Source organism: Gorilla gorilla, chromosome X (assembly GCF_029281585.2).
Source record: "Gorilla gorilla gorilla isolate KB3781 chromosome X, NHGRI_mGorGor1-v2.1_pri, whole genome shotgun sequence".
In the NCBI taxonomy this organism is placed as follows: domain Eukaryota; kingdom Metazoa; phylum Chordata; class Mammalia; order Primates; family Hominidae; genus Gorilla; species Gorilla gorilla.
The window spans coordinates 44,635,305-44,662,848 of record NC_073247.2 but is presented as its reverse complement, the minus strand read 5'-3'; the positions used below and the strand labels follow the sequence as shown (position 1 = coordinate 44,662,848).

The following is a 27,544-nucleotide window of genomic DNA, read 5'->3' as shown; positions in this document are numbered from 1 at the left end:
AAAGGACTAATACAGCCTAATTTCTAGATTTATTATAAAGCTAAAGTAACCAACAGAATGTGAAATTTGTGTGAGAGAAAAATCAATGGAAGAGAAAAGAGTGTCCAGAAATTGACCTTCAAAAAATATACACAACTGATATTCTACCAGTTTCCAAATGTAATTCAGTGGAGAAAATTTAGTCTTTACAAAAATAGTTCTAAAATTATCAGATATATGTAAGCAATAGGTACATTTTTAAATAAAAACTTTGATCTATATCTTGTGCTGTTTACAAAAATTAAAACCTTGACCTTTGGATAGGCCAAGTTTTCATAGATACATCAAAAGAAGCACAATCCATAAAAGAACAAACTGATAAATTGGACTTCATCAAATTAAAAAACTTCTCTTTGACACTGTTAAGACAATGAAAGGGAAAAGCCAAGGATGAAGTGAAAAATTTGCAAATCATATATCCGATAACCTATTCACATCTAGAACACAGCAAGTATTCTCAAAACTAAATATGATATCCAGAAACACAATTTAAAAATGGGGAAAAAATCCACAGAAACTTCAACCAAGGAGAGATAAGGATGGCAAATAAGCAAATATAGAGATGTTCAATATCAGTCGTCATTAGGAAACGCAAATGAAACCCAGAGTGAGATTCCACTACACACCTGTTAGAATCTGGGCTGCGCAGGTGGCGTCAGCGCTGCTCCGCCTCCAGGAAGGAACCTGGGCTGCGCGTGGCTGGCGGTCTCCTAGCGACTAGAGCGGCAGGGATCAGGAACCGCGGAAACTGGAGAGGTGGCACCCCAGCGAGGGCCACCATGGGGGACCAGAGGCTGCAGGACTGGCTGAGGTCCCCGGGCATGGACTCCAAGCCCTCGTACTGTAACAAACGGCCTTCCAAGTGCTTCGCGAAGTGCAAGCACAGGCGCCTGAGGTTCCCACCCATGGACACCCAGAACTGGGTATTTGTGAAGGAGGGCATGGACGACTTCCGCTACGGCTGTCCGTCTCCCGAAGATACGCTCGTTTGTCGCCGTGACGAGTTTTTACTCCCCAAAATATCTCTCAGAGGTCCCCAAGCTGACCCCAAAAGCAGGAAGAAAAAGCTGCTCAAGAAAGCGGCCCTATCTTCCAAGCTCTCTCCAGCCCAGCTAGCACGGAAGGCGTTCGTAGAGCAAGTGGAAGCCCAGCTAATGGCCAAGCATCCCTTGGCCATGTACCCCAATCTGGGAGAAGATATGCCTCCAAATCTCCTACTACAGGTGCTGAAACACCTGGATCCTGAGAAGGAGCTGGAGGACGCTTGGGCTCGTTGTGAGACCCAGGAGAAGACAACAGAGGTACCCACTGAGCCTGGTGAATATCCCTGTGGGGAATTCTGCCTGAAGCCTCCCGAGACTCCGGTGTCCCATCTCCTCCCAGAGCCTCCCGAGACTGAAGTGTCCCATCTAAGCCCGGAGCCTCCCAAGACTCCGGTGTCCAGTCTCCGCCTGGAGCCTCCTGAGACTGGAGTGTCCCATCTCCGCCCGGAGCCTCCAGAGACTGGAGTGTCCCATTTTCGCCCGGGGCCTCCCATCACTCGTCGGAGATCCAGTCTCCTAAGACAGCTGCTGAAACTGGATTCTGAGAGGAAGCTGGAAGACGCACGGGCTCCTTGTGAGGGCCGGGAGAAGACAACCGACGAACCCACAGAGCCTGGTAAATACCCTTGTGGGAAATTCTGTCCGCGGCCTTTCGAGACTCCACTGTCCCATCTCCGCCAGGAGCCTCCCAAGACTCCGGTGTCCAGTCTCCGCCTGGAGCCTCCGGAGACTGGAGAGTCCCATCTCCGCCTAGAGCATTCCAAGACTCGTCGGGGGTCCAGTCTCCGCTCGGAGCCTTCCGAGACTGGAGTGTCCCGTCTCCGCCTAGCGCCTCCCAAGACTCGTCGGGGGTCCAGTCTCTACTCGGAGCCTTCCAAGACTGGAGTGTCCCATCTCAGCCCGGAGCCTCCCAAGACTGAAGTGTCTCATCTCCACCCAGTGCCTCCCAAGACTGGAGTGTGCCATCTCCGCCTGGAACCTCCCGACACTAGTCGGGTGTCCAATCTCCTACTATACATACTGAAAGTGCTGGATTCTGGGAGGACGCTGAAGGACGTATGGGATCGTTGTGAGGCCCGGGTGAAGAAAACTAAGGAACCCACCGAGCCTGATAAAGCCCCTTGTGGGGAACCCTGCCTGCAGCCTCCCGAGACTCAGGTGTCCCATCCCCACCCGGAACATCCCAAGACACGTCGGAGGTCCAGTCTCCACTTGCAGCCTCCCAAGACTCGTCGGACGTCCAGTCTCCGCTCAGAGCCTCCCAAGACTCGTCGGACGTCCAGTCTCCGCTCGGAGCCTCCCAAGACTCATCGGAGGTCCAGTCTCGGTCCGGAGCCTCCCAAGACTCGTCGAGTGTCCAGTCTCCGCCCGGAGCTTCCCAAGAGTCGTCGGGTGTCCAGTCTCCGCCCAGAGCCTCCCAAAGCTTCAGAGTCCCATCAGTTCTCGGAGCCTCCCAAGATTCGAGGATCCTACATAAAAGAACTGCTTCAAGAAGATACACCAAGCACAAAAGAGTGCATTTCTGACTCTCTTCAATATAGATACACATCGGAAAAACTCCGTGAATTCTTCAAGTGGGCTGGAGACCTGGGAGCTGATGAAGAATCCATCAGGAATCTGTTTGACTTTACCCCCAAGTACAGAGCAACCCATGAGGACCAAAAGTTTAAGAAGGTAAAGGAGTGTTCCTCAGAGCTGAAGTACAGCATGGAGCTAGATGAAAAGGATGAGGACAAATTCTTCTCACAAGAAAAATACTGGGGCAGGAAATTCCACACGCCATCGAATTCCTATACCGCACAGCGTGTGAAGATGAAGTATGGAGCATGGTACCTCAAGCCTAAGTTGTGGAAAAAGCTAAGAAGTGATGAACCTTTGATTGACCCCAAGCTCTTACTTAAAAAGCCTGATGAACCTGACGTTCTTGACGATCTTTATGGACCAATTGCCTTTAAGGATTTCATTCTAAGCAAGGGCTATGAAATGCCTGGAATCCTTGAAAGGCTGTTTGCCAGGAAGGGATGGACTTATGACTCTGTTAAGACTCCTATTCAACGTGCAATGATATTTTACAAGTACAAAGAAATCGTAGAGGCATCGGAAGAAGATTAGGCAGTTTTCAATTTACTACTCAATTGGGTATTTCTTGCTCTCATTTTAATCATCAATCATAATTTATGATGACTGGCCCCATGGATGTACAACTTTGGCAACATCTGTAAATTCAATACCTAATGTTTATAAATATTTCTTAATGACCTGCTTTGGCTTCATTATTTCATATATTTTATCAATTATGTGATTAATATTCACATATACTTTTTCACATTGTTGAAGCATTGTGAATATTACATCATCATGTCAATTATTTGTAAAAATACATAAAACCAGAAATTATTATTATTAGAATTATTCTTTAAAAGAGAAATAGGGTCGGGCACATTTGCTCATGCCTGTAATCCTCCCCGCTTTGGGAGGCCCAGGTGGGTGGATTGCTTGAGCCCAGGAGTTCAAGACCAGCCTGGGAAACATGGTGAAACCTGGTCTCTATAAAAAATCCAAAAATTAGCCAGGTGTGGTGGCATGTACCTTGTAGTCCCAGCTACCCGGGGGCTGAGGCGGGAGGATAGCTTCAGCCCAGGAGGTGGAGACTGCAATGAGCAGTGATCCTGCCACTGCACTCCAGTCTGGGTGACAGAGCAAGACCCTGTCTCAAAAAAAAAAAAAAAAAAAATGTGCTGAGTAAAAGGAGAATTATATCCTTCTTGTATTAAAATTGTAATGAAATAATTATGACAATTATTTTTTTAACCAAAATTGGAGTCCATAGCCAAAATAATGTTAACACTTGTTAATAGTAAAATTGTTATCTTCCCATTTGGGATTCCATCAAACCCCCAAAACAAGTTTGAAAACTACTTATCAAAATCATAGGTGAAACTTGAGTTATGCCATTTTATCATATCTCTCAATAGAATATATGTATTTCACCATGTTCATAAGCCTTCACTACAAAAGACTATTACCAAATCATATAAACAGGTGCAGAATAGGAGGTAGCTTCAATTCCCTGGCAAATCTCATGTGTAAAATAGGATCTGTATGAGAAAAGCTACCAAGCAACACCAAATATCCTTACATATCTGATCAAGTACAAATAATTTTCATTTCATTCATAGCAATTTAAAATGCACTCATAAGTTTAAAATAATAAATCAAGTAACTTATTTACCTTACAAAAATAACATGTAACACTGGTGGAGGTAAATTTGTATCTAAATATATTTGTAGTGTAGATCTGAAGTGCACTTTTTCTTTCAGTGATGAAAGAGTCCATCTGTAAATGGAAGCACATGCATATATTTCATCTAAGTAAGGAGTGATATATACATCTGTCTATGTACAAATTCTGTTTCTAGTGAAGTTTGTCTGTGGGCGTTGTGTTCCTGAAGAATGAAGTTTTTTATGTTGTTTTCTAAGGCAAGGCCTAGAATTTCTCTTCAAATTCATCATCATAAACTTAGGTTCATGGTTCATGTCACCACTATGTCTTATTGTATCTGCAACAATTTCCAACCCATGTCTCTTCTTCAGTGCATTTTTGTGAAATACAAGCATGACTTGTTAATTCTCCAGGCTCATCTAAACTTATCTAGTTATATAAACACACACACATGCACACACACACATGCTCCTGCATTCCCGACTCCAGTCAATATTCCTTTTCTTACCTCTGTGTCTTTCTTGTGTCTTTGTACATACTTTTCTCTATTGTAAGGACTTGACTCAGGCCATGTAATCCTGTTTCAGTGTCTCCCCACCAAGGTCAATTTTATGATTACTTTTATTAAGATCTTATGTCTGTAGACAAGGACACTCATTTTCCAGTTGTCTTCCACTGGAGAACTCACTTCAATATCCTAGAGAAATGAGTCATTAATGCCTTCAAAATAAGGGAAATCTCCATACTTATTTATTCAGACTTCTGAGAGGCCAACGTCATGCCTCATGGCTCAGAGTTATCTGGTTTCTTTTTTTTTTTTTTTTTTTTTGAGATGGAGTCGTGCTCTTTTGCCCAGGCTGGAGTGCAGCAGCACGATCTCAGCTCACTGTGACCTCCGCCTCCCAGGTTCAAGTGATTCTTCTTCCTCAGCCTCCCGAGCAGCTGGGACTACAGGCACGTGCCACCACTCCTGGATAATTTTTGTATTTTTATTAGAGATGGGGTTTCACCATATTGACCAGGCTGGTCTTGAACTCCTGACCTCGTGATCCAACTGCCTCAGCCTCCCAAAGTACTGGGATTATAGGCGTGAGCCACCGCAACCGGCCAGCCGAGTTATCTGGTTTCTGAGGTTCTCCACTGAAGCCTTGGGCTTCATGCAGCAGCATTCAATGTTAAGTTCCTTTCAGCAAGAGACCCACCTACTTTTCCACATTTGGTTGTATGACCTTGCACTTCACGGAGGATGTATCCTCATCTACACAATGGACACCATATCATCAAACTAAAATTCGGGCAAGACTTAAAGGATTATTATTAAAGTGTCTAATGCCTCAAGCATCACATAATTGATACTCAACATATATTTGCGGAAAAGGAGGGAGTAGGAAAGAAAGAAAGGTACTAAAAAAATCACAACAGAAAGACACCAATAAAATGACTTTTTGATGGTGTTTGGTAATAGCCTTCATCTATATTACACACGAACTTAGGCTTTGCTTAAGATGAAAAAGTGGTGCTTGCTTTGGCTGCACATATACTAACATCAAGATGAAAAAGTCTAATTGCAAAATAAGAGCCACTGGTTAGGGCTTCTATTGCTTATTGGCAATGATTTCTTCCAGTGAAATAAACTTTCCTCAGAGAAATTACGTGGGTTTCTCCACACTGTAATTACACACATTGGTATTACTTGTCACACAGATATAAAAAGAAACAATGTTTGATCTATTTGGATTTTTAACACCAGTTGGACTTCTGAAAACATCCTGACTTCAAATCCACAGGTTTTAGAAAGAGATGGAATTCAAGAGAGCTTGGTATATAATTGTCCCTGTGTAGCCTAAAGCTATGAATGGTATATTCCATAAATACTGTAGTAATCGGTTGTATTACAGCATCACATAGGTTTCATAAAAGCTTTGGAGAATTTGTCTGTAGGAACATGTGATTTAACAAAGATGAAGGGAATCATTTTTCATTTCTGAGAGTCTGCATGAATGAGCAAGGCCTTTGGAGCTAGGCAAAAATGAGTTCATATCCCAGTGCTGCCATGTTTTTATCCTGTAGCTTTAGTCAGAGGCAGAACAGACAGGGGGAAAACACAGAGGCTGGGCTGAAGGTGGAGGAAGCTAGGAACACTTCCGAGGGCTACTGCACACTGGAACGTGTTCCTGGCCCCCAATGACTCCGACAAAGAGGATGCGTTTAACAGGCAACCCAAGGCAAGGAGCAACCCAAATTCACTGTGGGCCTTTGGAATCTCAGCAGGAGGAGACCCCTCAACTACCATGGACACTTGCATTGTCAGGGAAAGCTACTTAGAGAAGTGGTGGGGGCAGAACTCCAGCCGGGGGCAGTGCACAGAGGGTGTCCTGTGGGAGCAACTGTAGTGGAGCACTCTCAGAGACGTGCATCCCCCTAGGCTAGAATCGCTGCCATAGGAGAATTTAGCCCTAAGGGAACTTTTGGACCTGGACTCTATAGGACAATCTTATCCATGAAGCAGGACCAGTACAACCAGAGCACCTCTCATTATGTTGGACTCCTGCAGGTCCCCAGCCTGGCCACAGCTGTTTGCAGCACAGTTGCCAGGTGCCTCCTGGGGCTCACATCACAGCTGGTGGACCACGCCGGACTGGCAGAGTGCTTCAGCACAGTGATCTCTGCAGACACACAACAGCTCATTTGCACCCATGGTCGCCATCCAAATTGCTATGCCTGTGCATGTATGCCCAGGCAGACCTAGCCTTCCCTTCCCTGCCAGCACACTGGTACTGGAACTCCTGCACCCTGCCTTGACACTGCTGCTAGCGTGAGTGTGCCCCCTCACCCTTCCTCCCACCTCCCACACCGCCATTGTCTTCAGAACATTGGCGGGCTCAGAGCACCCCAGCCCTACCCCTGCCAGCACCCTGCCCCTGAGCCTGGGCCACCAGAGCAAAATTAGGCATGGAAAACAGTAGACTAGCCCCAGCCTTGAGCAGACTGCTGCCAGCATGAACATGCACAGACGGTGCACACAGTCCTGCACCCACCGATGCCCCACCTCCACACTAAAACCTCCACCTGCAGGGACATGCACACAGTCCCAGTGGGGGCTCCTCACCCCACCAAGCCATACTGCCACTACTGCTGCTGCAAATATCCACAACGAGGCTAGCACCCCAGCACCCATGAGAACCCTGCTGCAGCAAATGGATAAGTGTGCACCCTCCAATGCTGCTGCTGCAGCTGCTGCTGATACTTGGGAACAAGGACAGGTCCCACTGTCAAAGCCCTGTAAAGTGCTTTGGCTAGCACTACTCACTGGAATGTTGTGACCAGTGGTCTGGTAGCACCTCAGCCCCTCCAGTACAACAGGTTCCTAACCTGGAGGAGCCAGAGATCAAAGCTGGGGCCTGATACCAGTCTACCTGAGTTACAGCATACAATCCAGGCAGGAGTTCTGAGCTGAGCCTTGGCCCCCGGAAATCTTCCAGTCATGAAGCCAGTTGACCGAATCCACTTTATATCACCATCAATCCCCCAAGGTCATCAAATAGGATGAAAGTAAAAAAAAAAAAAAAAAATAGCCCATCCACAGTACAGAAACTTCAAAGATTTGAAAAACATCAGCCCACAAAGATGAGAAAGAACCAGCGCAAGAAGTCTGACATCTCAAAAAGCCAGAGTGTGTGTGTTTTGTCAAAAATGACAAAAGGGCTGTTACCACAGACCTCATAGAAATACAAATAACCATCAGAGACAATTATGAACACCTCTATGCAAACAAACTAGAAAATTTAAAAGAAATGGATAAATTCCTGGACACATATACTCTCCCGAGACTGAACCAGGAAGAAATTGAATGCCCGAAAAAACCAATAATGAGTTCTGTAATTGAGGGAGTAATAAATAGTGTACCAACCAGAAAAATTCCAGGACAACACAGATTCACAGCTGAATTCTACCAGATTTACAAAGAAGAGCTGGTACCATTCCTATTGAAGCTATTCCAAAAAATTGAAAAGGAGGGACTCCTCCCTAACTCATTGTATGAGGCCAGCATCATCCTGATACCAAAACCTTGCAGAGATACAACAACAACAACAACAAATTTCAGACAAATATTCTTGATGAACATTGATGTAAAAATCCCCAACAAAATACTGGCAAACTGAATCCAGCAGCACATCAAAAAGCTTATCCACCATGTTCAAGTCAGCTTAATCCCTGGGATGCAAGATTGGTTTGACATATGCAAATCAATAAATGTGATTCATCACGTAAACAGAACTAAGGACAAAAACCACATGATTATCTCAATGAATGCAGAAAAGGCTTTTGATAAAATTCAACATCCCTTCATATTAAAAACTGCCAATAAACTAGGTATTGAAGGAACATATCTCAAAATAACATGATCCATATATGTCAAACACACAGCCAATATCATACTGAACGGGCAAAAGCTGAGAGTGTTCCCCTTGAAAACAAGCACAAGACAAAGACGCCCTCTCTCACCACTCCTATTCAACATAGTATTGGAAGTTCTGGCCGGGAATGTCAGGCAAGAGAAAGAAATAAAGGGTATTCAAACAGGAAGAGAGAAAGTCAAACTATCTTTGTTTGCAGATGGCATGACCCTATATCTAGAAAACCCCATAGTCTCAAGATACAAAATCAATGAGCAAAAATCGTTAGCCTTCCTATAAACCAACAACAGGCAAGCTGAGAACTAAATCATGAATGAATTACCATTCACAATTACCACAAAATGAATAAACTACCTAGGAATATAGCTGAAAAGGGAGCTAAAGGATCTCTACAAGGCGGTCTACAAACCAATCCTCAAAGAAATAAGAGATGACACAGACAAATGGAAAAACATTCCATACTCATGGAGAGGAAGAATAAATATTATTAAAATGGTCATTCAGCCCAAAGCAATTTATAGATTCAATGCTACTTCCATTAAGCAACCACTGACATTCTTCAAAGAACTAGAAAAAAAATACTATTTTAAAATTCATATGTAACCACAGAAGAGCCCAAATAACCAAAGCACTGCTAAGCAAAAAGAATAAATCTGGGCCAGGCGCAGTGACTCATACCTGTAATCCCAGCAATTTGGGAGGCCAAGGCAGGCAGATCACCTGAGATCAGGAGTTCGAGACCAGCCTGGCCAACATGGTGAATCCCAAACTTTACTAAAAATACAAAAATTAGCTGGGCATGGTGGTGGGCAGCTGTAATCCCAGCTACTCGGGAGGTTGAGTCAGGAGAATTGCTTGAACCAAGGAGGTGGAGGTTGCAGTGAGCTGAGATCGAGCCATTGCACTCCAGCCTGGGTGACATGAGTGAAACTCTGTCACAATAAATAAATAAATAAATAATCTGGAGATATCATGCTACCTGACTTCAAACTATACTACAAGGCTACAGTAACCAAAACAGTGTGGTATTGGTACAAGGGCAGACATATAGATCAATGGAACAGAATAGAGAACCCAGAAATAAGAACACACACCTACCATCATCTGATCTTCAACAAACCTGACAAAAACAAGCGATGGGGAAAGGATTTCCTTTTTAATATATGGTGCTGGGAGAATTGGCTAGCCATATGCAGAATATTGAAACTGGACCCTCTCCTTAAGCCATAAACAAAAATGAAGATGGATTAAAGACTTAAATGTAATGTAAAACTATAAAAACCCGAGAAGAAAACCTAGGCAATACCATCAGGACACAGGCACAGGCAAAGATTTCATGACAAAGATGCCAAAAGCAATTGCAATGAAAGCAAAAATTGACAAATGGGGTCTAATTAAACTAAAAAGCTTCTGCACAGCAAAAGAAACTATCAACAGAATAAACAGAAAACCTACAGAATGTGATAAAATTTTTCAATCAATGCAGCTGATAAAGGTCTAATATCCAGCATCTATAAAGAACTAACAAATTCACAAGGAAAAAACAAACAACTCCATTTAAAAAGTGGGCAAAGGACATGAACAGACACTTCTCAAAAGAAAACATACATGATGAAACAAGCATATTAAAAAAGCTCTGCATCACTGATCATTAGAGAAATGCAAATCAAAACCGCAATGAGACACCATCTCACACCAGTCAGAATTGCCGAGACCAGCTCAGTCATGAAGATCCTAACCCAGCGGTGCTAGAGGAATTAAAGACACACATACAGAAATATCGAGTGTGGAGTGGGAAATCAGGCGACTCACAGACTTCAGAGCTGAGAGCCTCAAACAGAGATTTACCCACATATTTATTGACAGCAAGCCAGTGATAAGCATTGTTTCTATAGATTATAGATTAACTAAAAGTATTCCTTATGGGAAACAAAGGGATGGGCTGAAACAAAGGGATGGGCTCTGGCTAGTTATCTGCAGCAGGAACAAGTCCTTAAGGCACAGATCGCTCATGCTATTGTTTGTGGTTTAGGAATGCCTTTAAGCAGTTTTCGGCCCTGGGTGGGCCAGGTGTTCCTTGCCCTCATTCTGGTAAACCAACAGCTTTCAGCGTGGGCGTCATGGCCATCAGAAGCATGTAACAGTGTTGCAGAGATTTTGTTTATGGCCAGTTTGGGGGCCTGTTTATGGCCAGATTTGGCAGCCTGTTGCCAACACAGAATGGCTATTATTAAAAAGTAAAAACATAATAGATGCTGGCAAGATTGTGGAGAAAAAGGAACACTTTCATGCTGTTGGTAGGAGTGTAAATTAGTTAAAACATTGTGGAAGACAGTGTGGCGGTTTCTCAAAAACCCAGAGAGAGAAATACTATTCAACCCAACAATCCTATTACAGGTTCTATACCCAAAGGAATATAAAGCTTTCTATTATAAAGTCACTTGCACATGTTTGTTCATTGCAGCACTATTCATAATAGCAAAGACATGGAATCAACTTAAATGCCCATCAATAATAGACTGGATAAAGAAAATGTGGTACATATGCAACACAGAATAATATGCAGCCATAAAAAGGAACAAGACCACATCCTTTGCAGGGACACGGATAGAGCTGGAGGCCATCATTTTTAGCAAGCTAACAAAAGGAACAGAAAACCGAACACCACATGTTCTTACTTATCAGTGGGAGCTAAATGAAGAGAACACATGGACACAAAGACGGGAACTATAGACACAGGGGCCTACGAGAGGGTGGCGGTTAAAAGTAGGGAGAGTAGCAGAAAAAAAACATTGGGTACCAGGCTTAGTATCTGGGTGATGAAATAATCTGTACATCAAATCCCAGTGACATGAATTTCCTTATATAACAAACCTGCAAATGTACCCCTGAACCTATAATAAAAGTTAAAGAAAAAAACAAATCCTAACTGCCAATGTGATAGTAGAAGAGGTAGGGCCTTTGAGAGGTGATTAGCTAATGAGGACAGAGTTCTCACGAATGGGATTAGTGCCCTTATAAAAGACATGTTAGGAAGCAGGTCCTCACCAGACACTGAATCTACCAGTGCCTTGATCTTAGACTTAAGAGTCTGCAGAACTGTGAAAAATAAATCTGTTGTTTATAAGCCACCCAGTCTATGGTATGCTTGTTATAGCAGCCCAAATGAACTAAGACATTGAGATAAGCATTCCTAAAATTTATTTTATTTTTCCACAATATTTATTATTTATTTATTTATTTATTTACTTTTGGGATGGAGTCTTGCTCTGTCACCCAGGCTGGAGTGCATTGGCACGATCTCGGCTCACTGCAAGTTTTGCCTCCCAGGTTCATGCCATTCTCCTGCCTCAGCCTCCAGAGTAGCTGGGGCTACAGCTACCTGCCACCACGCCTGGCTAATTTTTTGTATTTTTAGTAGAGACGGGGTTTCACCATGTCAGCCAGGATGGTCTCAATCTCCTGATCTCATGATCTGCCTGCCTCGGCCTCTCAAAGTGAATTTTAAAATATTTCATTGCTTATATCACAAAATATTTTTCCATCAGTGGCTCAGCAAATACTTATAAAAATAAATACAGCTTTTTATTACCATTTTCATTTTAGAGATGAGGAGTTGTAACTAAGAGAGATTAAGTGATTTTTTCAAATGTTTGCTTTTCAAATATCATTTGATTTATGCCATAGAAACCTGAATTTCTGCCATTGTTTCTTATAAGGTGAAAATTACTAGTAGTTCTTACTTTAATGACCTCTAACCCTTTTTTTCATGCCCCTTCAACTCCATGGTTCCTGGAAGCTCCTATTTCTTATCAATATCTTATAGATTCTAAGAAATCTGAAGAAAATGATAATGATGTAGATTCTCCACCTACATATGGGTTTGACACATTCAATGCTGTTTATATTTTGAACTGACAATGTTAGAAACAGAGGCCATTTTCTCTTAAATAACAGGTTTGCAGTTAAGCTCTACTGCCCTGGGTGAGTAAAAATAAATATTAAATTAAGGCAAATATCAACATAAGCTATTTCCATTAAATTGCATACCAAAGACAATACTTTCATAAAATAGTGTTCTGTAACATCTGTTAGAATTATTTCAATCCTGAAAGTGGAAGATAGTGTTTGATAAATCCACCCTCATTTTAGTTGATGACTTTATTTGGTATGTATTAAAAAACTAAATTTTAAAATGTACTATATTCTAGTTTTTTGACTAGTATACTGTTATTTCTTAAGTATAATCTCACTCTGATATTTTAATATAAGCATCTCAAAATTTACCAATATTTGATAACAGATTTTTTACAAACAATCTTGAAACATAGTTATTCAAAATGTTGTCAAAACAATACCCATTTATTCCGTAGGAAAGTGGAAAGAAATCACAAAGTAAGCAAAGAATGAAATATGAATCTTCTAATTAATCAAGACACACATAAAATAACTCTAACACCTTTAATTTTTGTTTACTACCTGCAACTGTGTCATCTCTAAAATTCTGGTCATAATTATGAATTGCATACATTGACAACTAATTTAGAAAACTTTTATAGTCATATTTTTCATGTAGGTCTCTTTATCTTTTTTTTTTTAATGAAATTTGGCTTTTCTGTTTCAGCACTAATTCTGTTCTTCCATTTCAGCTCTTAAACGTAATGACTATTTCTCCAGTATCTTCCTAGAAGTATAACTAGAAGAAGGGTAAATGTCTTCTTTGCTTTTCTTTACGACTTCTGAAGCATTCCTTCAACCCTCTCTAAAAGGTTTCAGCTTTGAAGTTCCAATATCTTTATTAGAATATGAAACTTGATGTTGATGTTGCTTTGTCCTTGGGGAATTTTCCAATTCAAAATTAGCAGCCAATAGGCTTAGCAGTGAAGGGAATGTGACAGTTTCTTAATTGAGGATATAGCTTTCATAAGTTTTGCAGAGTTAAGGGAGAAAATGGCAGTTCTGAGACTTCAAATTAGAGGGACCTAGCTAACAACCTAAACTGTTGGTATCTCTAAGAGCTATTCTCTAAGAGTAAGAGAGAATTAGAAATAGCTCAATCTCAACAAGGACTGAAGCCCAGTTTCTAATAATAAACTCATTACCACATGATTAAGGTGATCTTCTATTAGCACATCTGGTTGAGGGAAACAAAATGAAATTTCTTAGGAAGAAGTTAACATCAGATGGAGTTTTAAAGTATCTGTACATTTTCCGCACATACTATCCTGAATAAAAAATAACCAGACATAGGAAAAGACAAAACTTAAGTAAACATTAATTGTAAACATGACCATTGCAATTGACCCACAATATAGTCAGGTATTTGAGATATCAGGCAAAAACTAAAATTATCTGGAGTGATATTTCAAAAAACTGAATGGCAAGTTAGACAATTTTAGCAGAGAACTGAAGAAATTAAAAATGGACACTTTAGGACTAAGTATACAATAAGCAATTTTAAGAACTCAGTAAATAGATTTCATAGTACGTTAGACAGCTAAAGAGAAAATTAATGGCCTAGAAGATAAACAAGAAGAAAATAACCACATCCAGCTATTGGGAGAAAAATAGAATAGATAACAGAGAAATAAGTGTAGGAGACATTTGGGACATGGTGAAAAGTATAAAAATGTATAATTCGAGTTACAGAAGAATAGAAGAGAAAGATGGCACAACAACAATATTTGAAAAACTAATGACTAAGAAACTCTTGAAGCTGGAAAATACCAGTGACAGATTTAGGAAATGCTACAAACCACAAGAATGATAAATATAAGGAAAACCACACCTAAACACGTCATATTAAAATTTGTGAAAACCAAACATGAAAATAAATATATATTTTTGTTTGTTTTAAATTTTTTATTCCTAATTTTTGTGGGTACATAGTACGTGTATATATTTTAATATTGATACGTTAATATCAACAGAGAAATAATTTCACTGCCCTAATAATTCCTTGTGCTCCATCTACTCCTCCCTCCCTTAGAACCCTTAAATCTCTGAAAGTTACTGACCTTTTTACTGTCTGCATAGTTCACCCTTTCACAGAATGTCAAATAGTTGGAATCACACAGCATACAGCCTTTTCAGATTGGCTTTTTCCACCTAGTGAAATTAGTTCATCTATGTCTTTCTGTTTTTATCACTGAATAATATCCCACTGAATGGATGTGCCATACATAGTTCATCCATTCACCTATTCAAGGATGTCATGGTCACTTCCAAGTTGTGGAAATTATGAGTATAGCTGCTATAAACATTAGTTTTGTAAGAAAGTTTCAAGCTGTTTTCCAAAGTGGTGTACCATTTTGCATTTTCACCAGCAAAGAATGAGAGTTCTTGTTACTCAACTTCCTTGCCAGCATTAGGTGCTATCAGTGTTTCGGAATTTTCCATTTTAATTGTTACATAGTTGTTTCTTATTGTATCAATCAAGGTTCTTGAGAGTGACAGAGCCAATAGGATATATGTATATATAAAAGGGATTTATTAGGGAGAATTGGCTCACATGATTACAAAGGGGAATTCCCACGATAGGACTTCTGCCAGCTGGGGACTGAGAAAAGCTGATAGTGTGGCTCAGTCCAAGTGTGAAAGCCTCAAAACCAGTGAAGCTGACAGTGTTGCCCTCAGTCTGAGGCCAAAGGCCCAAGAGAACCCAGGAGCCTGTTGGTGCAAGTCCCAGAGTTCAGAGGCCAAAGAACCTGGAGTCCGATTACCAAGGGCATGAAGAGAGAAAGCTAACTTCTGGCAAGGGGAGGGATGGTCAGAGCAAGAGACCTCAGCAAGCTGAATACACCCCTTCTTCTGCTCCCTTTGTTCTATCTGTGTTGGCAGCCAATTGGATAGTGCTTATTCACATTGAGGTTGGGTCTTCCTTTCCCAGTACTCTGACTCACATGTCAATCTCTGAAAACACCCCTTTGCACAAACCCAGAAACAATGCTTCAGCAGCCATCTAGGCATCCTTCAATCCAATGAAGTTGACACATAATATTAACCATCATAATGTTTTAATTTACAATTCCTTAATTACATATACTGTTGAGCATGTTTTCATTTGCTTATTTTCCATTTGCAGATCTTCTTTCATGAGGTGTCTGTTTAGATATTTTATCTGTTTTTAATATTGAGATGTTTCTTCTCTTATAGTTGAGTTTCTAGAATTCTTTATGTATTGTGAATACAAATTCTTCATTCTGTGTATGTTTTGAAAATATTTTGTCTCACTGTATGACTCGATTTTCATTCTCTGAACAGGATGTTTCACAGAAAAACATTATAATTTTAAAGAATTCCAATGTATCTACTTTTTTCCATAGATTATGCTAATGGTGCTGTATCTAAATAGTCTTGGCCAAACCGAAGGCCACCTATATTTTCTCTTATGTTATCACCTGGGAGTTTTATAGTTTAGCATTTACATTTAGGTCTACAATGCATTTGATGCTATTGCTTGTAAAATGTGCAAGGTCTGTGTCTACATTCATTTTTTTGCATATGAATGTCCAATTATTCTAGCACATTTTGTTGAAAAGAGCATTCTTTCTCCACTGAACTTTCTTGCTCATTTGTCAAATATAAATTGGTTATATTAATGTAGGTCTATTTTTGGACTTTCTATTCTGTTCCATTGATCTATTTTTCTGTTTCTTTACCAATACCACAATATGTTGATTATTGTAACAATATAGTCTTGAAGTTGGGTAGTATTAATCCTCTCATTTTGCTTTCCTTCAATGTTGTGTTGGCTATTTGGGGTCTTTTGCCTTTCCACATAAACTTTAGAATCAGTTTGCTGTAATCCACAAAACAATTTTGAATTTTGATTGGAAATGCATTGAATCTATGGACAATTTTGAAAAAGTTGACATCTTTATTCATCAATTTTTTAGTTTCCCTTTATGTACATCTTATACATATTTTGTTAGATTGTACCTAAGTATTTCATGTTTTTGGTGTCAATATAAATGGCATTGTGTTTCTAATTTCAAATTCCAACTGTTCACTTCTAGTATACAAAAAAGAAAATGGGCCAAGCACGGTGGCTCATGCCTGTAATCCCAGCACTTTGGGAGGCTGAGGCAGCAGATCATGAGGTCATGAGATCAAGACCATCCTGGCCAACATGGTGAAACCCTGTCTCTACTAAAAATACAAAAATTAGCTGGGCGTGGTGGCATGTGCCTGTAGTAGTCCCAGCTACTTGGGAGGCTGAGGCAGGAGAATCGCTTGAACCCGGGAGGCGGAGGTTGCAGTGTGCCAAGATAGTGCCACCGCACTCCAGCCTGGTGACAAAATAAAATAAAATAAAATAAGAAAAAAAAAGAAAAAAAGAGAAAGAAAAAGAAAATTGCTTTTGTATACTAACTTTGTAACCTGCAAACTTTCTGTAATCACATATTTGATCCAGAAGATTTTGTTGATTCTTTGAAATTTTCTACATAAGCAATCATCCCAACTAAAAAAAAAAAAGAGTTTTATTTTTTCCTTTTCAATCTGTATACCTTTACTTCCATTTCTAATTTTATTGCATTAACTAGGACTTCCAGTATGATGTTGATAGGAGCATTAAGAGTGGACTTTCTTACTTTGTTCCTCATCTTAGCATGAACTTGGTTTCTCAACTTTAAATATGACAGCTGTAGACATACAAACTCCAGGGGGACTCAGTTTTAGGACGCATGTTCACTCTTTTGTGAGCTTTACCTCCAGGAGCCCAACTATATTTTCACAGTGAAGATCGGAAAAAATTACTGTGTGCACCTTTGTAGGGGGAGGTAAAAGATAATCCCTTTGAAAAAATATGCCAGAAGAAGTAAAAGAACACCTTACCTATAAAATAACAAAGAAAAGAATTATATCTTATTTCTCCTCAGAAAGCATGCAAGAAGAGAGTGAAAATTTAAATTGTTGAGAAGAAAAAAAATACCCCTACCAGCCTAGAATTCTGCATCCTGAAAAAACCATCCTTCAAAAATGAGAGAGAAATAAAGACTTTTGCAGATGAGATAAGTTGAGGGAATTTGCTGCCAGTAGATCTTCCTTGCAACAAATGTTAAAGGAATATATTCAAAGAGAAAGAAAATTATACAAGTCAGATGATCATATCTCCATAAAAAAAGATCTTTAGAGAAGGAATAAGTGATGATAAAATTGAAATGTTTAATTTTATTTTTTTAGTGATATGACAGATAGTTTTCTTTCAAAATGACCATAACAAAAATATATGATTATGCTTTATATATAAGTGAATGAATGACAGCAATGATGTAAGGGATGAGAGAAAAATTGGGAATATGTGTTATTATAAGGTGCTTGCATTACCTAGGAAGCACTATCAAGTTATCTTAAGGTGGACCTGGAACAAGTGCAAATGTATATTGCAAACTGTAGGGCAACCCATTTTAAAAAGTTGTAAAATAAGTATCACTGATATGCTAAAAAAAGTAGATAAAATGGAATCTCAAAAAAAAGCTGAATTAAGATGACAAAAGGCAGAAAAAAGAGTAGAAGAAAAAATAGGGATAAAGAACAGAAAAAATATGTACATATTAATTTAACTATATCAATAATCACGTTAATTGTCAATTGTTTACACCAATGAAAAGACAAAGATTGTTTTTTACAAGAAACTCACTTTAAATATAAATGTAGATATATAAGATAGAAGTAAAGTGATGCAGCAAGATGTATCATGCTAACATCTATCAGAAGGAAAGTCAAGTAGCTATATTAATTTCAGCAGAGAAGACTTCAGAGCAAGAACAAGTATCAAGAATATAGAGAGGTACTAATGTGATGCCCTACCTTGTTTTAACCTGATTGACTCTCCCTTAGCTGAGAGAGCCAGACAGACTCCATTTTGGCTCCTTCACTTGCAGCCCCTTACCCACCCCACTTCCTCAAGGTCTTAACTAGTGCAAGCTGACTCCAAGCACATCCAGGAATGCACTTACTAATAAGATATTGAGACAAGCTGCACCAGCAGCTCCTAGGGACGTGCTCTGTGGATGGTACCCAAAGCCCATGCATTATCTCTTTGTGATAGTTTGACCCCCTGCACCTGGAACTGTTTATTTTTCTGTTAACTATCTCTGTAACCATTAATTCCTTTAACTTTTTGCCTGTTCTGCTACTGTAAAAATTGCTTCAGCTAGGCTCCCTCTTCCCTTTTAGACCAAGGTATAAAAAAGAAATCCAGCCCCTTCTTCGTGGCCAAGAGAATTTTGAGTACTAGCCGTCTTTCGGTCGCCGGCGATAAAGGACTCCTGAATTAGTCTCAGAGTGTGGCATTTCTCTATAACTCGCTCGGTTACAACACTATGTAATGATAAAGGTTTGAAGATGAAGAAGAAATAACAAATCTTAATTTGTAAGCACCTAACAGCATCAAAATACACGAGGTCAAAGCAATTTATTTCCCTATTTCTGTTATTCACCATTTTCATTTCACCATTAAATTTTTTTTGGTCCACTGATCTTTCTGAATCACAGCTTTAATCAAGTTATTCTCTGTTTAAACCTTCAATGGCTCTTCATACCCAGAGAAATAAGAATAATGCTTCAACCTGAATTTTAGGCCAATGCTCACTGTGATAATTTATTTCATTTTTCACATTTATTTACTACTGGTTTACTTTATCCAAAATAAGGCCTGTGCTGTTCCTGTCTCTGGAGCTTTTATTTCTATTGCTTCATGCTGGACTAGCTACTTTTCTCTGTTTCCTAACCTTTCTTTTGAACACCATCCAAAATGCCATGTTTAAATACCATGTCGTTTTCCACAACTTCTCATTTATTTGTCATAACCACCTTCTTAGAACGTTGTTATACTTTTAATGTTTTTATTTGTACCATATAATATTCTGCCTTATATGAGAGTTATTTGTGAACTTGTCTCTTATCCTCCTGAATTATAAAATATTTGAGGACATGGTTTAATCATTTATATATGTTCTGCACGATATAGCACACAATCACGCTCATAGTGATAAAATACATTGGTTAGATATTGTTTTAAAATTTACACCCATGACAGCAAAATTGACATCCTCTTTCATGAAGATTTCCTGATCATTCAAGTGCTTTTTAATTTATCTCTAGTCTGAAGTTTTATGGTACTCAATCTCTGCACCAGTTGTTAGCAGTTAAATAGTTATTTAATGGTTTCATGTGTCATCCTCAGTAGTTTAAAAGTTGCTTGAGGGCTGGGACCATTTTCATTATCTCTTTTGTGTTCCTTACAATAGCTTGAATATGTAAGTGGTGCAATAAATACTTACCGAATTAGATTAAACATAGTAGTCTTTTATACTTCTTCCAAAATGCCACCATTTGGCATGCAAATGAAGCATCAATAAATTAGTGGACAATTGTGAAAATATCATGAAAGTTACATATAAAATCCAGCTACTTGAGAGGGCAATTTCTCTGCATTAATCCATATCATTTGGCAACCACACTCCATCTTCATTTACATCACAGTTATCGAAATTACCCCCTAGAAGGCTACAGTTTGATATACAACTATAATTCTGAATAACCACCCATTTGTTCATCCTGTAAATCTTTATTACAAGAGGGTTTTTCTCCATTGCTCATTTATTTGCACTTTATAAAATATGTGCATTATATGTGCTCTCTTGCCTTCACATTCACTTTTGACAGGATTCCAGTCACAGTGAGATATGTTCAAAATAATAAGTACGTTTGTCAATCAAGAGGAAAGAGAACTGTAAACACGTCTTCCTTCATATTACTCTTATTTACTAGTGTGAGGAATACATACTCATGAAGAAATATTGAGAATGGTTACAATGAAGAATATGATCCCCTGTCATTAAGCCTTCTTTTGCCTTTCATAGGTGCTTACAGGTTTATATAATATGCTACTTTGCAGAGATAATGGAGGGGTGGGGGGGTGCTACTTCTCCCACCTTGAAGTTTACAGTTATTGAAAGAATTAGAATTAACAACATTCTATGTTATTTTGCCATAGAAAAAGAATCAATTTAAAAATTTCCTTTATGGAATTTTTTCATATTGTCTTAATCAAACAAGTGAATATTGTATAAGTCCCAGAAGCTGTGATGCTTTTATATCATTAGAAATTATGAAATCATTGCATAATAATAATTTTAAATTTATGAATTACTTTTTAATTTGATATACCCTGGGTTTGAATACCTGGCTTGGACCATAATAAAAATGCAAAAATATACATATATAACAGAAAATCATTGATTAAAAAAACCATATTTTTTGACACGCATGTCACATTTGTAAATCATATCAGAATATCTGTCACAGACTCAAAGTTGCTTAAAATAATTATTCACCAATTAAAATTAGTCAATATACACAATTCTCTCATTGATATATAAGTCAATATGCATATTAATATGTATAGATATATATTGATTTATATAACAATAAAATATCAATAATAATATATATATAAATACAGGTCAACATATATAAATATATATTAACAAAAGAATTTAGTAGAGACATAGATACATACAGAAACTCAAAGTTGCAAACAGAAAAAAACTATCAAGTTTTTTTTCAAGATTACAAGAGGAAGCAGGAAGAAAATTTGCCAAAAGTAATTTAAAATCTATATATATTTTAAGATATGTATATATATATCTTACATATATATATCTTACACACACACACACACACACACACACACATATATATATATATATGTAAGTGGAGGTTAAGAGGAAGGAGAGGATCATGAAAAATAACTAATGGATATTATTAGGCTGAATACCTGTGTCAAAAAATAATATGTACAACAAATTCCTATAACAAAAGTTTATCTGTATAACAAACCTGCATATGTTCCCCTGAACTTAAAATAAAAGTTAAATAAAAAAAAGAAAAATGCAAAAAAATCCAAACAAAATTACAAGTAGATAAGAGGAATAACGTCTAGTGTTCTATACCACTCTATTATGACAATAGTTAACAATAATACATCATTTCAAGTAGCTAGAATGACTATATTTAATTTTGGCAACATAAAGAAATGATAAATGTTTGAGATGATAATATGCTCTTCACCTTGATATGACTACTACACATTATATATATCAAAACATCACTGTGCACCCTATGAAAATGTACAGTTATTTGTCAATTAGAAAATATAAAATTAAAATAATAAAGTTTTAAATTTTAAAATGTGGTATTAAAAAAACACAATGAGATACCACCACATACCATTTGAATAGCTAAAATTTAAAAAATAGTGACGATAGGAAGTGTTGATGAGAATGAGGAGTAACTGAGAGTCTCATTTATTGCTGGTGGAAATGTAAAATGGTGTGGCTATTCTGGAAAATAGTTTGGCCATTTCTTATGAAGTTAAATGTATGCTTTCCATAACATCCAGTAATCCCACTCCTAGTTATTTACCCAAGTGAAATAAAAACCCACAATTACACATACAAAAAAGAAAGAATTAGTGAGATTGAGGACAGGTTATTTGAAAATACAGTCACAGGACACAAAATAAAGAAGAATAAAAAACAATGAAGCATACCTAATATATTTACAAAATAGCTTCTAAATGGAAAATTTAAGAGTTATTGACGTTAGAGAGGAAGCAGACAAAGAGATAGGAGCAGAAAGTTTATTCAAAGGGATAATAACAGAGAACTTCCCAAACCTAGAGAAAGATGTCAGTATTCACATGCAAGAAGGTTATAGAACACCAAGCAGATTTAACTCCCCACAAAGGCTATTTCAAGGCATTTAATAATCAAACTCCCAAAGGTCTATGATACAGAAAGGATCCTAAAAGCAGATGAGAAAAGAAACAAATTGCACAAAAGGGAACTCCAATATGTCTGGCAGGAGACTTTTTAGTGTAAACTTTACAGGCCCCAAGAGAGCAGCATGTCATATTTAAAGTGTTGAAGGAGAAATGTTTTACCCTAGAATAGTATATCTAGCAAAAATATTTTTCAAACATGAAGGAGAAATAAAGTATTTTCCAGACAAACAAACCGGAGGGATTTCATCAACACCAGAAATGCTACAGGGAGTACTTCAATCAGAAAGAAAAGGATGTTAATGAGCAATGAGAAATCATCAGAAGGTAAAAGACTGACTGGTAATATTAAATACACAGACAAACACAGAATACTAGAACACTGTAATGGTGGTGTGTAAACTTCTCTTAAGTTCGAATAAATGATGAACCAATAAAAATAATAACTACAACAACTTTTCAAGACATATACAGTATAATAATATATAATTAGAAACAACAAAAGTTAAAAGGTAGAGTGATGAAGTTATGGTGTAGAGTTTTTATTACTTTTCTTTTTCCTTGTTTGTTTGTACAAAGAGTGTTAAGTTGTTATCAGCTTAAAATAATGGTTTAAAAGACAGCATTTGCAAGCTTCATAGTATCCTCAAATTAAAAAAAAAATACAACAGACGCACAAAAAATAAAAAGCAAGGAACTAAATCATACCACCAGAGAAAATCAAATTCACTAAAAGGAAGACAGGAAGGAAGGAAAAATGGAAGAGAAGACCACAAAATAACCAGAAAGCAACAAAAAGACTGGTTAAGTCCTTACTTATTAATAATAACATTGAATGAAAGCGAACTAAACTCTCCAACGCAAACACAAGATGGCTCAATGGATAAAAAAAAGACTCCATGATCAGTTGCCTATAAGAAACATATATCACCTATAAAGACACACACAGACTAAAAATAAAGGAATGGAAAAAGTTATTCCTTGCCAATAGAAACCGATAAGGAGCAGGAATAGCCATACTTAGACAAAATAAATGTCAAGGCAAAAACTATAAAAAGAGATGAAGAAGGTTACCATATAGTGATAAAGTGGTCAACTCAACAAGAAGATATCATTAGGCAATTTTTGCACTGCTATAAAAAATACCTGAGAGTGGGTAATTTATTAGAAAAGAAGTTTAATTGGCTCACATTTCTGCATTCTATACAGTAAGCACAGAAGATTTGCTCTGGGGAGGCCTCAGGAAGCTTCCAATCATGGTGGAAGGCAAAGGGGAAGCAGGCACCTCACTTGGCAAAAGCAGGAGCAAGAAAGAGAGAACATGGGGAGAGGTTCCACATGCTTTTAAAATACCATATCTCATGAGAACTTACTGTCATGAGAACAGCACCAAGGGGATGCTAAACCACTCATGAGAAATCTGCCCCCATGATTCAATCACCTCTCAACAGACCCCACTTTCAACATTGGGGATTATAATTCAACATGAGATTTTGGCAGGGACAAATATATAAACTACATCAAAGATAAAACAATTGTAAATATGCACTCAAAAATGGAGCACCGAGATATATAAAGCAAATACAATTAGAGGTAAAGAAAGAGACAGATCTCAATACAGTAATAGCTTGGGACTTTAATACACAGCTTTCATCACTGGAGAGATAAACTTGACAGCAAACCAACAAAGAAACACTTGTCTTAATCTGTGCTATAGACCCAATAGACCTAATAGACACTTACAGAATATGCACCCAAAGGTTTCAGATTACACATTCTTCTCCTCAGCACATGGAACATTCTCAAGGATAGACCATATGTTAGGCCACAAAAAAAAGGTCTCAAAAATTGCAAAAATATTGTATTTATGTCAAATATTTTTCTGACCACAATAAAGCTAGAAATCAATAACCAAAGGAATTTTGGAAACTATAAAAACACATAGGAAATAAACAAAATGCTCCTGAATGATGATTGGGTCAATGAAGATGTTAAGAATAAAATTGTAAAATTTATTGGAAAAATAAAAATGAAAACACAACACACAACAACCTATGCAAAAGCTCTACCAAGAGGGAAATGTATGGCAATAAATGCCTACATCATGAAAGGAGAAAAATTTTAAATAAACAAATGAATTATGCATCTTAAAGAAATATAAGAGAAAGAGCAAACCAAACCCAAAATTAAGTAGAAGAAAGTGAAAATCACAGTAGAAATACATAAAATTTGAGACTAAAAATTAGAAAAGATTAATGAAAGAAAAAGTTGGTTTCTTACAAAGATAAAGAAAATTGACACAACTTTAGCCAGACTAATAAAAAAGAGAGATCTAAATAAATAAAATTAGAGATGAAAAAGGAGACATTACAACTGATACCACAGAAATTAAACGGATTATTAGTGGCTACTATGAGTAACTATACGCCGATAAATTGGAAAATACAGAAGAAATGTATAAATTCCCAGATATATACAACCTATCTTGATTGATCCAGGAAGAAATCCAAAACCTGAACAGACTAATAATAAATAATGAGATAGAAGTTGTAATAAAAGTTTTCCACACCAAACAAAAGCTAGGGACCCAATGGTTTCACTGCTGAATTTCACCAAACATTTAAAGAAGAACTATTACCAATACTACTTACAGTATTCTGAAAAATGAAGGAAGAGGGAATACTCTCAAACTCATTCTGTGAGGTCAGTATTACCCTGATACTAAACCAGACAAGGACACATCAAAAAAAGAAAACTATAGCCAATATCACTGATGTGTATTGATGCAGCGATCCTCAACAAAATACTAGCAAACTGAATTCAACAACACATTTAAAAAATCATTCATCACGATCAAGTGGGATTTAGCCCTGGGATGCAAGGATGGGTCAACATATGCAAATCAGTCAATGTGATACATCATATCAAGAGAAAGAAGGATATAAACCATGTGATCATTTCAACTGATGCTGAAAAAGCATTTGATAAAATTCAACACCTATTCATGGTAAAAACCCTGCACTTCAGCCTGGGCGACAGAGCCAGACTCCGTCTCCAAAAAAAAAAAACCCTAAAAAAATGGTGACAGAAGGAACATACCTCAACATAATAAAAGCCATATATGATAGACCCACAGTTAGTATCATGCCAAGTAGTGAAAAACTGAAACCCTTTCCTCTAAGATCTAGAATAAAACAAGGATGCCCACTTTGACCACTGTTATTCAACATATTACTGGAAGTCCGAACTAGCACAATCAGAAAAGAGAAAGATTTAAAGAGCATCCACATAGGAAAGGAAGAAGCCAAATTATCCTGTTTGCTGATGACATAATCTTATATTTGGAAAAACCTCAAGACTCTACAGGAAAACTACGGGAACTTAGAAACAAATTCAGTAAAGTTGCAGGATACAAAATCAACATACAAAAATCAGTATCATTTCTCTATGCCAACAGTTAACAATGTGAAAAAGAAATAAAAAAGTAATTCCATTTACAATAGCTGGAAGTAAAATAAAATACCTAGGAATTAAACTAGCCAAAGAAGTGAAACATCTCTACAATGAAAACTACAAAACTTTAATGAAGAAATTGAAGAAGAAACAAAAAGGGAAAGGTATTCCATGTTCATAGAGTGGAAGAATCACTATTGTTAAAATATCCATATTATCCAATACAATCTACAGATTTAATGCAATCCCTACAACACTACAGATGACATTCTTCACAGAAATAGAGAAAACAATCCTATAATTTAAATGTAACTACAAAAATTCCAGAATAGCCAAAGCTATCCTAAGCAAAAGAAATTAAACTGGAGGAATCTCATTACTTGTCTTTAAATTATGCTAGAGAGCTATAGTAACCAAAACAGCAGGGTACTGGCATAAAAACAGACACATAGACCAATGCAACAGAATGGAAAACCCGAGAACAAATCTACACACCTCAAACAACTCTACTGAAAAAAAAATCTAAAAAAAGATTAAAAATGGGGAAAATATGAGTAGATATTTCTCAAAAGAATACATACAAATGTCAAATAGATATATGAAAAGGTGCTTAACATTGTTGATCATCAGAGAAATGCAAATCAAAACTTCAACGAGATATCATTTCACCCCTGGTTAAAATGGCTTATATCCAAAAGACAGGCAATAACAAATACTGGCTAGGATGTGGAGAAATGAAAACCCTTGTACACTGTTGGTGAGAATGTAATTATTACAACCACTATGAAGAAAAGTTTGAAGTTTCCTCAATAAACTAATAATACAGCTGCCATTGATCCAGCAATCCCACTTCTCAGTATATTATGCAAAAGAAAGGAAATCATATATCTAAGAGATATCTGCACTCCCATGTTTACTGCAGCACTCTACACAATAGCCAAGATTTGGAATCAACCTTAGTGTACATCAATAGACGAACGATAAAGAAAATGTGTACATATACGCAATGAAGTACTATTCAGCTATAATAAGGAACAAGATCCTGTCATTTGTAGCAATATGCATGGAACCGGAAGTCATATGTTAAGTGAAATAAGCCAGGCACAGAAAGACACACTTTGCATGTTCTCATGTATTTGTGAGGTTGAAAATTAAAATGATTGAACTCGTGGAGATAGAGTTTAGAAGCATGGTTGCCATATTCCGGGAATGATAGTAGTGTACTGGGGGAAAATGGGATGGTTAATCAGTACAAAATGATAGCTAGAATGAATAAGAGCTAGTATTTGGCTGGGTGCAGTGTCTTGTGCCTGTACTCCCAGCATTCTGGGAAACTGAGGCGGGTGGATTACTTGAGCCCAGGAGGTGGAGACCAACTTGGACAACATGAGGAAACCCATCACTACAAAAAATACAAAATTAGCCAGGCATGGTGGTGTGCACCTATAGTCCCAGCTACTTAAGAATCTGAGGTGGGAGAATTGCTTGAGTCCAGGAGGTAGAGGTTGCGGTGAGTGGAGATCACACCATTGCATTCCAGCCTGGGAGACAGAGAGAGACTCTGCCAAAAAAAAAA

At 37.9% G+C, this 27,544-nt stretch overlaps 1 protein-coding gene and 1 long non-coding RNA gene across 2 annotated transcripts in view; one reads left to right on the top strand and one right to left on the bottom strand.

Annotated features, from left to right (window-relative positions):
- LOC134757897 (uncharacterized) overlaps nucleotides 1-27,544 on the bottom strand; it is a 559,232-nt gene that overhangs the window by 164,367 nt on the left and 367,321 nt on the right. The window lies entirely within an intron of this gene.
- On the top strand, nucleotides 784-3,345 carry FAM47A (family with sequence similarity 47 member A). Its single transcript, XM_019019100.3, has one exon. The coding sequence runs from the start codon at nucleotides 819-821 to the stop codon at nucleotides 3,192-3,194; it is 2,376 nt and encodes a 791-aa protein (XP_018874645.3). The 5' UTR covers nucleotides 784-818; the 3' UTR covers nucleotides 3,195-3,345.

Bases quoted from the DNA above. Each gene is read 5' to 3' on its own strand.
- FAM47A (XM_019019100.3), top strand. From the start codon at position 819: ATGGGGGACCAGAGGCTGCAGGACTGGCTGAGGTCCCCGGGCATGGAC.